We start from the raw sequence: 14,051 nt of genomic DNA on the forward strand, positions 1-14,051 counted from the left end.
GTGTAAGGTCCTGTTATTCCTAAAACATTGGCCTTTTGCTAATGATATTAGGGCACAGATAACTTAGGTAATTTAGGGATGACAATAATAATTGGCATTTGTTATCAGTAAGATATGGGTCAATCAGTCACTTTCAAAATAAGCAGACAATAATAGCAGTTCTAGTATTGTTTTCAAATATATCCATAGCCTGTTACTGGTAAGTTAGATAAGAGGTAATTAGAGGACTCAGCTTTTGAGGCCAAGTTCATTTCCATGAGAGTCCGTCAACAGTAATTGAATCAGTTCTGTGGTTAAACAGTCTACTGCAAACCCTCTCTTCTGTAGACATTTTAAGCCACACAGAAACCAAGTGAGAGAATATGGATATATTAGGAAATCTCAAAACCATTGTTAAGAGTAAAACCCCTGGAGAACGTGCCTTTGTGTTAGGGGTGTGGGCACACGTCATCTCACATAAAAGGACAAGATGTCTATTCAACACATTGTGCATTTTTAAAAAGGATATGGATTCCTAAAATGAATGTAGGCATATATTTCTGACATTTACTTTGTAAACACTTATTTCCATTCACTTATGAAGGTTGCTGTTGACATAGCATCTAATAGTGTAGAGAAGAGAAAGCCCTCAGTTGCCAAGTTCTGCTGGCAGAGGGATAAATTAGAAAACCTCTCCTCTCTACTAATGTAAAAGATTTTTTCTGGGTTTATGACAGCCTTACCACCAACTTTGAGTTGGATTAAACTTCTCTGGCTAGTGACATTCTTGGAACATCTGTGATAAAGTAAAAAATAAAAACAAAAAACACCTGGCTTTGCAGTTTAAAAAACCTGTGTTTGAATACTGGCTAAGCCACTCATAGCTAGTGATACTTGGGCAAGTCATTTAACCACTTTGAACTTTAATTTCCTTGTTTGTAAGACAAGGACAGTCACATATCACAGGGCTGCCATCACAATTAAACGAAATTATATATTAAAAAAAATACCAAGTATGTAACGCCTGATCCAGTGTAGGCATGACATAAATGTTTTTTGGGTTTGATTTTAACTCCTAACCATGTTGAAGGACAAGTTGTCAGTTTCTAAAACTTATGATTTCACATTGAACTTTCTTAAAATTGAGATTCTTTGAGAAAGATGGGGGTTTTTTTCCAAATATGTTTAAGAATGTTGAAAATCATGATTGATCTGACAAACCTAAGGTGTGTTATGAGGGCGAGTTCAGTTACTCCCCACACAAATGACAAATTACTGCAGAGGAAAGAAACTTTTTATATCTTCAGGATTTTGTCAGAGTTGCTCAATCTTGTATGAATAAAAATAGTATCAAAATAAACTAAACTGAACCCTGGATTGGAATGAGAAGTATCAGTATGAATTCATGGATTTTTTAAAATACGTATACATATAGAAACGTACAAGAATAAATATCGGGGGGGATGTATACATGTATTTTAGCATTTGTACATATATTTCCTAACTCTCTCAGCTGACAGGGCCTAGAACCAGTGACATCCCAGCTGCAATGAGTACATCTAGGTCCTAGTCTTGGTTCTAAATACCATCTAAATGTTCTAAATGCCATTCGTCTGTAAAAGGAACCAGGGCTCCTTGGAAAAGTGGTTGATTCCAGAGCTGGGGCAGGGAAAATAGAAAATGAGCCTGGAACTTCTTCTGGTGCCAGAGATAAGGAAATACTTAAAATGAAATTTATTTAAAAAGATGAGGACCTGTTGAAAGGATATAGAAGCCAACCTGAATTAGCTTCTCATGGCCAAAGCCAGAACTATCTGAGCATTAAAATAAATAACAATAGTTTTGAATTATAATTCAAAGAATAAAATAAATGTTCATGACAAACAGAATGACAATATGATAATTAAAAAATAAATGATTTAATGAATAAATGAAAGGGGAAGAAGGGCAACTCTTCCTTAAAGAAGAATTGTAATTAAGAAGTGTCGAAGACTTGGGGAAAATGAAAACTCACAATTAGAGCACTACAGTGATCGCTGCAATCCAGATCTACCAATGAATGCTAAAGTGATGGGTAGAAAGTTTGAGAAACAGGATCTGTATAGTCTCAATGTATCTTCTCTAATATATTAATTATAAAAGGGAAAATAGTAATTTACAATGGGGAAACCCAGCAGAAAGCACCTTAATCAAGAAGTCGGGGTTACCCCCCCGCCGCGCCCAGTAATTAGACATACTACCAGGTGTCCCCTTATACAGTGCAATGAAAAGAGCACCTCACCTCTTTCTTTTTTTTAAGATTTTATTTTATTTTATTTTATTTTATTTTATTTTATTTTATTTTATTTTATTTTATTTTTTGGTCAGAGACAGACCGCAAGCAGGGGGAGAGGGAAAGGGGGAAGCAGGAGCAGGCTCCCCGCTGAGCTGGGAACCCAACATGGGGCTCCATCCCAGGAGTCTGGGATCATGACCTGAGCCAAAGGCAGATGCTTAACCATCTGAGTCAGCCAGGCATCCCAGCACCTCATCTCTAGATGTGCTCCCCAAAAATGCATAATCTCAATCCGGTCGTGAGAAAACACCAGGCAAAACCAGACTGGGGGACAGTCTACAAAATATGTGACCTGTATTGTTCGTGGTAAGGGAAGACCGAAGAACGGTTACAAATTGGAGAAGCCTAAGGAGACACTACCACTAGATGCATTGTGGAATCCTGAACTGAGAGGGCACGTTTGTGAAAAATTGGTGCTGTCTTAATAAGGTCCGTGGTTTAGTTAATAGTGTTACTTTCTTAGTTTTGATTATTTTACTAATATAGTTATAAAAAATGTTAGCATTGGGGTAGTTGGGTGAAGGACATAGGGAATTCTGCTTACTGTGTATTGTTGCAATTCTTCCCTGAAATCTAAAATTATTTCAGAATTAAAAGTTAACTAATACCGAAGTGAATCCAGCATTACATGGCGTAAGCTTTATGGCAGAAAATAGGACACAAAATGTCTGAGGGACATAGCAGCCATCGTTTCAGGTATTAACTTGCAGGTCAGAGGTAGGGAATGCATGAAGCTGGATGGACTGGTGTTTTGTTTCCAGCAAGGGCAGGCTGGATCAAATTACTGTTTTCCTAATGGTTTCCAAAAGTCAGATGATAATATGGGGTCTTTTATTATCCTCTATCATTGGGAGCCTCTCTTCTTTGCACAGTGGTTGACGCATGTACGCGTTCAAATGTTTACTAAAGGAAGGAAGGAAGAGAAGGAAGGGAAGGAAGAAAGGAAGGAAGGAAGGACGGACGGACTTTGGTGTGATGAACACTAACCCACTGCATTTTTATAAAAGGCAATAAACAAATCCTGCCCAGCTCTGCCATTTCCGTATTGCATCGCTCTTGCTCACCCCCATGCACTCTTAGATGCTGTTAAGCAGAAAGCTGCAGACTGAATAAAGCAAATTAGCCAGGTTCCTGTGAAGAAATAAAAGGGCTTTTATTTTTAAGTGCCTTTCTATTGCCACTTCTTAAACCTGACAATTATTAACTTGCTCAAAAACAGCTGCATATCACAGTGCCAGGAAAGGACATGAAGGTGGTGGCTAACTGGGAGGGCTCTGTAGTCACACTTGGTTTCTATTCCAGGTCTTCAGTCTTTACCAAGATACTTAACTTTCTACCCTTACTTTTCTTCTAAAGTAAGGATACCTCATAGGGTTTTTAAGAAGAAATTCTCTTTAGAGAGCTTAGAACAGCTTCTGGCCCATAGTAAGCACTTAGAGAAGATGACAACGTGGTCATGCAGCAAACCTTTATTGAATAGCTCCTGTCCACAACCTGTATGCTGAGTGCTGGGAGTACAGATCTCTATCATTTCTCTCTTCCCTTCTCTCAAATTTAGTCTGATGGGGAAAATAGATACGTAAAACAGTAAGAAGAATTGCTCTTTTCCTCTTGAGTAGCTTACTCAGTATGTTTTAGTGTTGCTACTGGCTCAAGTTTTATTTTCTTTAGTTCCCCACAGGAAACAGAAGTAAGATCTGCTTAGTACTACTCTCCTTATAAGTTAATGGACACTTTCTTTGTCCTAGGTGTGTAAAGCCACAGTTGAGACTGGGCTACCATAGGCACAGCTATGGTTTCCTAGTTCTTGCTCTCTTCTTGCCTCTGAGGTGTACCAGTGAGAGCCTCCGTAGTAAGGGTGACACTTTCCACCAGAGCCCAGGGAAGGCCAGATTGTAGGAGTTCTGTGATGGCTTTTGAAATATTAAAACTTTACAGTGCTATTTGGTGGGTATCCTCAACTTGCATGAGCTGAAACTCATCCTGTGATTATGGTTTAAATACAGCAGTTATTGGACCTATTTCAGGATCTCTAAACATAAATCCTAGAGCTTCTGGTGCTTCTCTATGTAAGTGAAATTAACATTTTCCTCTTCAAATGTTATTTGAATATCTAGTCCTTGACTCATTTGAGAGTGTAATTTTTTTAGTAAATTAGAAATGCGCATCAATAAGGACATATGGGTTATGATGTCATTGGAGTGGTTAGTCACAGAGGTGGACTTGAGAAGATAAGACCTCTCTGACAGTCCTTTTGGAAAGCAGAGTGTACGACTGAGCTGTGGTCCCATTCTGAAGGAGAGGTTCTCATTTCTTCCTACTCCTGGATGCCAGGGCCAGAGCACAGTGTTGTTCCATCAGGTGTAGATGGTGTCTAGGCTCTTCCCCACATGCACCCTCATCTGTCTTCTGAACCCTCATGATTCTCTACACGTTTTTGCCCTTCCTATATACCTTCTCAGAACCTTTCTTTCTGAAAGGCGGTAGTTGATTATGATGGCTTCAGGAAGGAAGGGAACTGACATTTGACATCTGTGCTCTAGGAACTTTGTATGTTTCATCTCATTTAATCCTCACAGCATCCTGTCTGGGTAGGTGGATTACCACTACATTTATAGATACAGAAACTGAGATTCGGGGAAGTTAAATAATCCATGAAAGCGACCTGAAGCTAGAAAAGTGGGAAAACTGGAAACCTGCTGTAGTTCTCCCTAACTTGAGAGATTGTGCTCTGCAGTGAGGCTCTGGTGTTGGGGATGGTGACTGCTCTTGTTGTCGCTCCGGCTCCTCACCAGTTGGTGTGTGTGTGAGCTAAGAGATCGCTCACACTGTACTGTAGTCTCAAGGTGTGAATGGAATGCGAGTTTATGTTAACTCACTGATCCTTCCAACAACTTGCTGACTACAGATATTTATTATTTCAGCTTTACAGGTGGGGAAAGCAAGGCTCACAGAGACTGATACAAAGTCACATAGCCAGTGAGTCTGGCACTGGTGACTCAATCCAGTCCTCCTAGAACACCTTTTATTTTTTAAAGATTTATTTATCAGAGAGAGAGAGTGTGTGAGCACACAAGCGGGTGGGGCAGAGGGAGAGAGAATCTCTCAAGCAGAGTCCTCGCTGAGCACTGAGCCGTGTATGGGGCCTAATCTCAGGACCCTGAGATCATGACCTGAGCCGAAATCAAGAGTTGGGCACTCAACCGACTATGCCACCCAGGTGCCCCTTAGGACACCTTTTAAAGCTCACTATCCATGCGGCACCATATACTAGCTGGGAGTAGAGCCAGTTTCCATCACTAAGGCAGTGTTTTCCTGTCGGGTGTGTTCACAACATAAGACAGTATTTGTATAACTTACAAAATAATAGGAATTTGTTTCCTCAGTGAGAATATGAGCCTATGTGAGGGCTTAGCAAAAGGGCACAAGCTTGCATTTATACCAGAACTCACTGAAATTTGTCTTCTGTAATTTTCATGCATAGTGAAGGCATCTGAGCACAGTGTTTCCAGAGTGCCTGCTATCTGTCAAAGTTGTGGATTCAGTATGACTAATGTCATAGAAAGAAGACCATTAACTGTTTAGAGGTAGAATGCCACTGCACTCCATAAATGAGTGAACGAGTGATATTGGTGATAGGTGGCTTGTAGCTGGCAGGCCAGAGAGCCAACACGTTAATGAACTCTTCAGTCGCGTATCTGCCTAAACCAGAATGTGTAGGCCAGCACTTTGAGAATTGTTACCTAAGGGGCGCCTGGGTGGCTCAGTCATTAAGCATCTGCCTTTGGCTCAGGGCGTGATCCCGGCATTCTGGGATCGAGCCCCGCAACAGGCTCCTCCTCTGGGAGCCTGCTTCTCCCATTCCCCCTGCTTGTGTTCCCACTCTCGCTGGCTGTCTCTGTCAAATAAATAAATAAAATCTTTAAAAAAAAAATTGTTACCTAAGAAACACTATACCCAGTTGCCTTAAAAGGTTATATGTCTTGCTACTCTGGGTAATGGCTGCAAGAGCAGCCAGTCACTCAGTTCTATTTAGGTAAATATCTTAAAATTTTACTCATCTGTTTCTTTCCTTATGGACTGTAAAAGATAAAGAGCTGTTGGGTGTCTGGATGGCTCAGTTGGTAAAAGCATGTGGCTCTTGATCTCGGGCTCATGAGTTCAAACCCCATGTTGGGCATAGAGCTTACTGGGGGAAAAAAATCTTTTTTGATTAAAAAAAAATGAAGAGTTCTTAATTATGGAGTAATTGAAATTCTAGGATTTTCAAATTCAAGTTGGTTGTCCACACCAATGGATTTTCTTTCAGCCTTAAAAATACATGATATAAAGTCTTTTTTCAACCTCTCATTCCCTTTGAGAAGAAAACTTGATTTATTTATACATTCATTCAACAAATATTTATTGAATACTTGATATTTTCTAGTCATTGTGCTCAGTGCTGCAGACACAGGACAAGATAGATGCCATAGCAGTGCTATTGTTAATACAGCATATTGTAAAATTTACTACAAGAAATTCAGTATAGTTGAGAGCATAGATGAAAGTAACATTTATTTCCATCCCAATAGATTTCGGTTTTGGAAATTTCTTTAAAAGTGGTGAACTGCTGGCAACATGGTGTGGCAGCCCCCCTTATGCAGCCCCAGAAGTCTTTGAAGGGCAGCAGTATGAAGGACCACAGCTGGATATTTGGGTATTGCTTTGCTTTGCTGTGTTAAATGCATCTATAACGGTAATAATTGGTACTTTGGCCCATCTTTGAAGCTCTTGGTACTTAACACATAGGTAGTAGTTCATACTTTTCCTGTCCACTGGACTGTGATTAGAGCATTTTTTAATTAGGTTCTAGGAAAGAATCTAGGGACAGATGTTATTACTTTAATATCAGCATTAATTTAAAGTTAAGTAGTAATCAAAATGATTAAATTCAGATCTTTGAGTATTTATTATAGGATATTTTATTGCAGTAGTCAGAGTTTTAGTTTAGTTTAGTTTAGTTTAGTTTTGTTTTGTTTTGTTTTGAAATTCTGAAAAAATAGTAAATCCAAACAGGAACTTTTCAGCCCATATGATTTTAAGGGCCCTGGGGATGTTTAGGAAAGCAAAGAGTGTTTAAAATCCTCAGTGGAAAAGTGACTGCATTGTTTTCTTCCCTAGAGCATGGGAGTTGTTCTTTATGTCCTTGTCTGTGGAGCTCTGCCTTTTGATGGACCGACTCTTCCAATTTTGAGGCAGAGAGTTTTAGAAGGAAGATTCCGGATTCCATATTTCATGTCAGAAGGTAACCTGTTCATCTTACACTTGTGCTTTACAGAATTTGTGCTCCGAATGAAATGCCTCAGCAAAGACTTCCCTTGCTTTAAGAGTTTGGGTGCCAAACAAAATGACTGAGTCACTTGAAAAGCTCTAGAACTAAGCAGCCCCCTCCATGTAGGTGAGAGAAGCTGTTGCTTCCTACTTGTAACTGAAAACGGAAAGCTTTCCAGGTTAAGAACAGCGAGTCTTCGCATGTACTCTGGTTCTATAAATGTCCCCCGTTTTTTTTTTAGACTTAGAGAAGCACTTTGTAGATAGATTCACAACCATTTTACTCTAAGTATGAAATAGATTTTCCTATGTCCTTCGGTGAGAAGTTGCAAAATTACATTTTTTAATTGAATTAAAAACTGGCGAAGCTGTTGCATTAAGAATGCGGTGCCCCGGCCCCAGCCCGTCTTGGATTGGCTTGTTCCATACAACCAGTTGGCTTGTTGCTCAGCTACATTTCCTCCTCGGGTTTTGGTTGTCATCCTTAACTCTTTCGTTCCTAGTGCTGTTAGAGATAAACCTCTAATAGTTAAGAGCATAGACCTTGGAGCCAGGCTGCCTGGTTTTAATCCCAAGTCCACCACTTACTGGCGGTCTGACCTTGACAAGTTATGTCCCCTCTCTGCGCGTCCGTGTCCTCAGTCTGCAACATGGAAGTCACAGTGGTTCCTGGTAAGGGCGCTGTGCAGGTGAATGGAAGTCATCTGTGTAGAGCACCTCGCGTGGTGCCTGGCACACGGCAGCGGGTGTGAGGCTCACTTCTGTGGGGGTAGAGAGCATGCTGTCCGCTCCGAGAATAAGTTGGTGCCTTAGTCACAGCGGTGCAGTTTCTGTGCTATAATCAGAAGTAACTGATGCTTCGTGTGCATTTTTCTTAGCTGCACTGACAGGAGAAAAGCAGCAGTCCACTGGGGAGCTCTTGCCTCATACACATAGCCGTTAGTGTATCAGCCTTAGAAGTGACTGAGGATCCGTGTGTGTGCTCATTCTAGGAGAAGGCTTCAGCAGAATCTAAGTCTGTCTAGATCTTTTCACTTGAGAAATTCAATAAGAAGGTTCATTTAGCACAAAACTGGACAGACCTACACCCTCCTGATTTTCTGAAGTATTCATTCGTGGTGGTGGTTACTTTTGTGTCAGCATTCACCATGTGAACCTGACCAGTACAACTAGCCTTCATGTGTTCATTTATTCATTTGATTTTCTGCTTTCCGGTGGGTGCTTTGGGGGACACAGAGATTAATGCCATTGTGCAGAGTCACATGAGTCAAGCCAATACCCTGAAGCGCAAGGTGATTTACGTGACTTTTGTAACATTGTGTTTTCCATAGATTGTGAGCACCTTATTCGAAGGATGTTGGTCCTAGACCCGTCCAAACGGCTAACGATAGCTCAAATCAAGGAGCATAAATGGATGCTCGTAGAAGTTCCTGTACAGAGACCTGTTCTTTATCCACAAGGGCAAGAAAATGAGCCATCCATTGGGGAATTTAATGAACAGGTTCTGCGGTTGATGCACAGCCTTGGAATAGATCAGCAGAAAACCATTGAGGTAAAGTGATCAGAGACTTGACTGACGGTCTTTCGGCATAGCTCTCCCCGCACCTGAGCGTACTGTTCAGTTTTCCCTGAGGATTATAGTCAGACTCTATTTCATGTTTGCTTTTTTATTCAATATATAAATCCCTCCCTTTGTCCTATTTGCCTAAAATTCAAAAGGTGGAGTTTATATAGGACTGGGAAAAGATGAAGATGGAAACTTAACACATACAAAGTAGAAAATTTCTTCTAAGATGAATCATGAAGTTTTATCCAGGTCATGAGCTAGTTTATATGGAATATAAATGTACAGCTAGGGAACAAGGCTGAGGGCTGACCAGGAAACAGGAAGAGCAGGCCTCATGTTTAGGAAAGCCAGTGGGGTGTAGGCTGTGAAGCTGGGGAAGCTGAGAAGGCAGAAACAGGTGGATTCCAGATTTGGAAGTACTCTGGGTCGTAGAACTGAGAGGGTCGCGAGCCTGGGAAATTCCTCCTCACTTTTATTTCTGTCCCTTAGTAGTTAGCATATTCCTAGGAGAAACACATTGCCCTTACCTCCACAACAGTGAAAAACCAACACTGCTCTCCTAGAGGAAGCATAACAAGAAAGAATACAAAATGCCTCTTGTGAACTTGAAGTGCTCCAAACCATGCTGCTGTGAGCAAAGGCAGAAGGGCTCTCCTGCCCTGCTCGTCCCGCGCTCAGGGGCGCATTTCTGTCCTCGGCCACAGAGCAGATCTAGAACGGCGGCTGGGAGGGCAGCCCGGCAGGCCTGTGACTTCTGCCACACGTGCTCCGCATCTAAGGCGCCCTGGGCAGCACCCGTGCAGACGGTCAGGTGGAATTAGAAGCCGGAGGAGCAGTTGTTCCTCCGTTCCGCTAGTATTCTGGCAAAGCTGGCCAGCGAGGGATGTGAAAAATTGGGAAGCAACTTTATTTTCAAGGCTTCAAGAGGGTGGGACCGCAAAAACAAGAGGAAAAAATTACCTAAGAACGGAGACACAGTGTCTCTCAGTCCAGCCTCCAAATGTTTCTCTCCAGCCCAAAATAATCACCAGAAATTTCCCCAAAGACTTTAATCATTCATTTCAGAGTTTGCAATAGTTTGGATTTGTGTTGAAGTTACGGAATTCGAGCCTGTGGGCCCAGGTTGTAACCAACCTTACACTGTGGTCACAGCTAGGAGATGGGACCTCGGGGCGGCACTGGGGACTTGCAACACGAGACAGCGGTGGCAATTTACCTACATGCAGAAAAGCAAGTACTGTTACTGTAAAAGGGCCCGTCACTTAGAGGCATCAGCCTTCATGTCACCAGTACTAGAAACTCGGAACTGTCTGTCCTTCTGAATTCTGGAACAGCTTTCGTTCTAGACACGCTTTGTTGTCAAACACAGGACTTCTTCCCTCCTTTTTCAGGAAGATGTGATCACTGGGCTGGTTTTCATGCTTCTCCGCCTTCAGCACTTGTTTTCTCTTTCAGTCTTTGCAGAACAAGAGCTATAACCACTTTGCTGCCATTTATTACTTGTTGGTGGAGCGCCTGAAATCACATCGGAGCAGTTTTCCCGTGGAGCAGAGACTCGATGCCCGCCAGCGGCGGCCTAGCACCGTGGCTGAACAAACAGTTGCCAAGGTAATGCCACATTAGCCAGTGGTCTCATCTTGCAGGTGCCTGTTCACATGTTTGACACATTTTTCATCTTGTAGTACAACAAAGGGTTAGGATCTCATCCTCCACACGTGGTTCTTCTGTCAAGTTTCTGCCTGTCACTTCTTAGATTCTCAGATGTTTTAGCATCTTCCTATTTCTTTTTTTTTTTTTTAAGATTTTATTTATTTTACAGAGAGAGTGAGAGAACATGAGCATGAGCAGGGGGGAATGGGTCAGAGGGAGAGGGAAAAGCAGACCCCCTGCTGAGCAGGGAGCCCGCTACAGCGTTCGATCCCAAGACCCTGGGATCATGACCTGAACCGAAGGCAGACACTTAACCAGCTGAGCCACCCAGGCACCCCTGCATCTTCCTATTTCTAAGGATTAATTTTATTTCAAACAGTTTTTTTTTCTTTAAGAGTTTTCTCATTTTTTAATCATTGACTTATGGTGGGAATTCTTGTAACTAGCCTGTACATTCGATTCCATTTAACAAATTTTTACTGCAGATTTACCATATGCAAGCTCCTATTATTAGGCATGACAGGGCTTGGGATACTTAAGACCCAGGCATGGTCCTCAGAGACATGACAGTATAAAAGCAAATTAAGACATCACAAATAACTGTCATTCAAAACAGGGAAAGGTAAATCTGGGAGAAGAACCACGGGCAAAGGGGAGAGTGACACATCTGCTGAGGAAAGGCTTCGTGGGAGATGTGGCATTTCCGACGGAGCTCAGATCTTCAGGGATGTGTAGGCCTTTGCTAGGGAGAGGCAGCAGTTGAAGGCATTTTATGTAGGGAGCAGAAGCACTCAGTGGGCAAGTGTAGGGAACTGAACTGAGCACACAGGGAAAGGAAGAAGTTCGTGTGGTAAGTTGAAGCCATGTTGTGAAGGGCTTCGAATGCCAAGGGAGAGAGTTTACTTACAATTCAAGAAATACTGAGGAATGACCAGAGATAGAAGCAGGAGAGTGATCAAATCATATCCAGGCTTTAAGCCAACTAATCTGTGACATCGGGAAGGGTAGATTGGACAGGGAAGAGAACTCCAGGGAGAGCAGTGAGGAGCTGAGAAATACTGAAAGCCTGAACTAATACGGTGCTGGTGGGAGCAGAATGGAGGGGACGGCGCACGATCATCTCGGGCGGACTCTGGAGACACTCCGCAGTGGTTTGCAGAGGCAGCACGGCTCAGTGGTTAATGCAGGCGCTCCGGAGCAAACCCCAGATTCAGCCCCTTCCTGCTGCCTGACCTTCAAAAAGTTACTTAAGGTCTTTCTGTGCCTCAGTTTCCCAAACTCTAAAATGGGGGAAATTAGAGAATGTTCTGATGTTTGATTTAGTTGATAATTGTGCAGCACTTAGAACGTGCCCTATACGTGTTGATTATAAAAGGTAAGAAGTCCGCGTTGGGGAGGAAGGCACAGCAGTGACTTAGAGAGGACTCTGTTCTCGAGCCCGAGGCAGGGAGAGTAAGTGGTTTCACTGACTCGGTTGCTTGAAACAAAGAATAGATCTGGATCCCAGGACAGACGCTAAAGGGGTTGGGAGATCATCTACATAGAGGTCGAGAAGAGGCCTGGTTCGTTTATGCAATCTATTAGGACTTCCATCTACTTCTGTGAGTGCTTACTTTCTTCCAACGGCAAGGAAGAACAGAAAAGTTCTGACTTTGTACTTCTCGTTTAGCAGCTTTACAAATTTATAGGATTTACTAGAATTTTGCATTGACTTCTATAAAACAGGCAGGGGGAACGAAATTAACGTCTTGATTTTAGTTGGCAAATAGTATACACTGTTATACACACTTTAATATATAAATATATTTTTTAATATATAAAGTGAATACTGATACGTGAGTAATGCACAGATAAAGTTCCAGATCTTTGGATTAGAGTATCTCTGAGCAGTTAGAATCCTCAGGTGTTGAATGGTGTTGCTTTTAAGAGAGGAGGGGGTAAAATGAGAATTCCTCAACTGGGGTAGTAAAAGTGAGACGCAGAGGTACCCTTCCCTCTGGAAAATGCTGCCAGGCAGAAGGTCAGGAAGCAAGAAAGCCCCCAGTACGGTAGCGGCTTCCTCTCCCCAGTCTCTCTATTCTTGTTCATATTGTACGAGCAAGGGCACGGGGTTATGTACATGATCACCCTGGGCACATGCATGTTATTGCACATGGCTGCCTTTCTATCTAAGCTTGAAGCAGATTCCCCAGGGGAGCTCAGATTATGTTTAATCTGGCTGAGAGTTCAGATGTATAATATGGCTTCTTATGTTTGATAATTTTTTATTACCAAGGACCACATGAATTCTTTTCATTTTATGCATTGACCTAAGTTGTCATAGAAGGCTACTTACTGGGACTTAAAAATGTATTTAATTCAAGTAGAAGTTTCAGTGTTCATTCACAGGCTTGTCTAGAGCAACAGGCACTGGGGCTGAAGAAGTCGCTTCCTTCCCTGTGAGAGTTCCCAGTCTCCTGTTTTGTTGAACTTGTTAAAAAATAGATTTCTCTGCACTTAAAGTTTCAGTAGAGCCTTCTCTCTTTAATTCTTTGTTCTGCTATTGGCTTAAAGAAGTGACAAATCACTTGTTAGTTGGTATAGCAGTAGGAAATTGGGGAAGCAGCATGACCCCGTGCAAACATCACATGAGCTATGGAATTGAACAGGCCTTGGGTTCCGTACCAAGCTGAGTGACCAGCAAGCCAGCGTCTCTGAGCTCCGGCATCCTTAAATATAAAACGGAAATAGCAATACCTCCTTCATGAGTTTGCTACAAAGATAAAATTAGGTAACTAATGGCAGCAGCTCAGTTCAGCAAACAGAGCCCTTCTGTGCCAGGCTCAGTCCCTGCCACCGTGGCTTCAGAGGTACCCAGGAAACAGTCCCCGCCCCGAAAGAATGTATGGTGTAGTGAGAAAGTGCCCATTATTACTACTTAGGAAACAGTGAGAGTCCTATCTCAGAATGATTTAGAGTACTTACATTTGCCATATACTATGCAAGAAATGTTACCTCTAGTTGACTTCAGACAACTGTTTGGAGGACATACGTGTCATGCCTTCTCATGATTCCCAACTAGTCCTTCTGCTCCAAGTTTCTATCAGCTGTAAGTAGACAAGAGTGAAACACTCATCCAGTACTTCTTTAATCATTGCTTAGAGGTCGCCCTCCACAGCTATAAGAAAAAGCATTATGTAGTTGGCCCCAGGGTACCACAGACTGTGGGGC

At 42.2% G+C, this 14,051-nt stretch overlaps 1 protein-coding gene across 2 annotated transcripts in view; it reads left to right on the forward strand.

Annotated features, from left to right (window-relative positions):
* Positions 1–14,051, forward strand: part of SIK2 (salt inducible kinase 2) — a 126,472-nt gene that overhangs the window by 96,690 nt on the left and 15,731 nt on the right. For both annotated transcript variants that reach the window (XM_034665732.1, XM_002921099.4), the window contains exons 5-8: positions 6,886–7,010; positions 7,475–7,598; positions 8,956–9,176; positions 10,647–10,799. In XM_034665732.1, coding sequence (XP_034521623.1) covers positions 6,886–7,010; positions 7,475–7,598; positions 8,956–9,176; positions 10,647–10,799 — 623 coding nt within the window. The remainder of the gene's footprint in view (positions 1–6,885; positions 7,011–7,474; positions 7,599–8,955; positions 9,177–10,646; positions 10,800–14,051) is intronic.

This window comes from Ailuropoda melanoleuca, chromosome 8 (assembly GCF_002007445.2).
Source record: "Ailuropoda melanoleuca isolate Jingjing chromosome 8, ASM200744v2, whole genome shotgun sequence".
NCBI classification, from domain to species: Eukaryota; Metazoa; Chordata; class Mammalia; order Carnivora; family Ursidae; genus Ailuropoda; species Ailuropoda melanoleuca.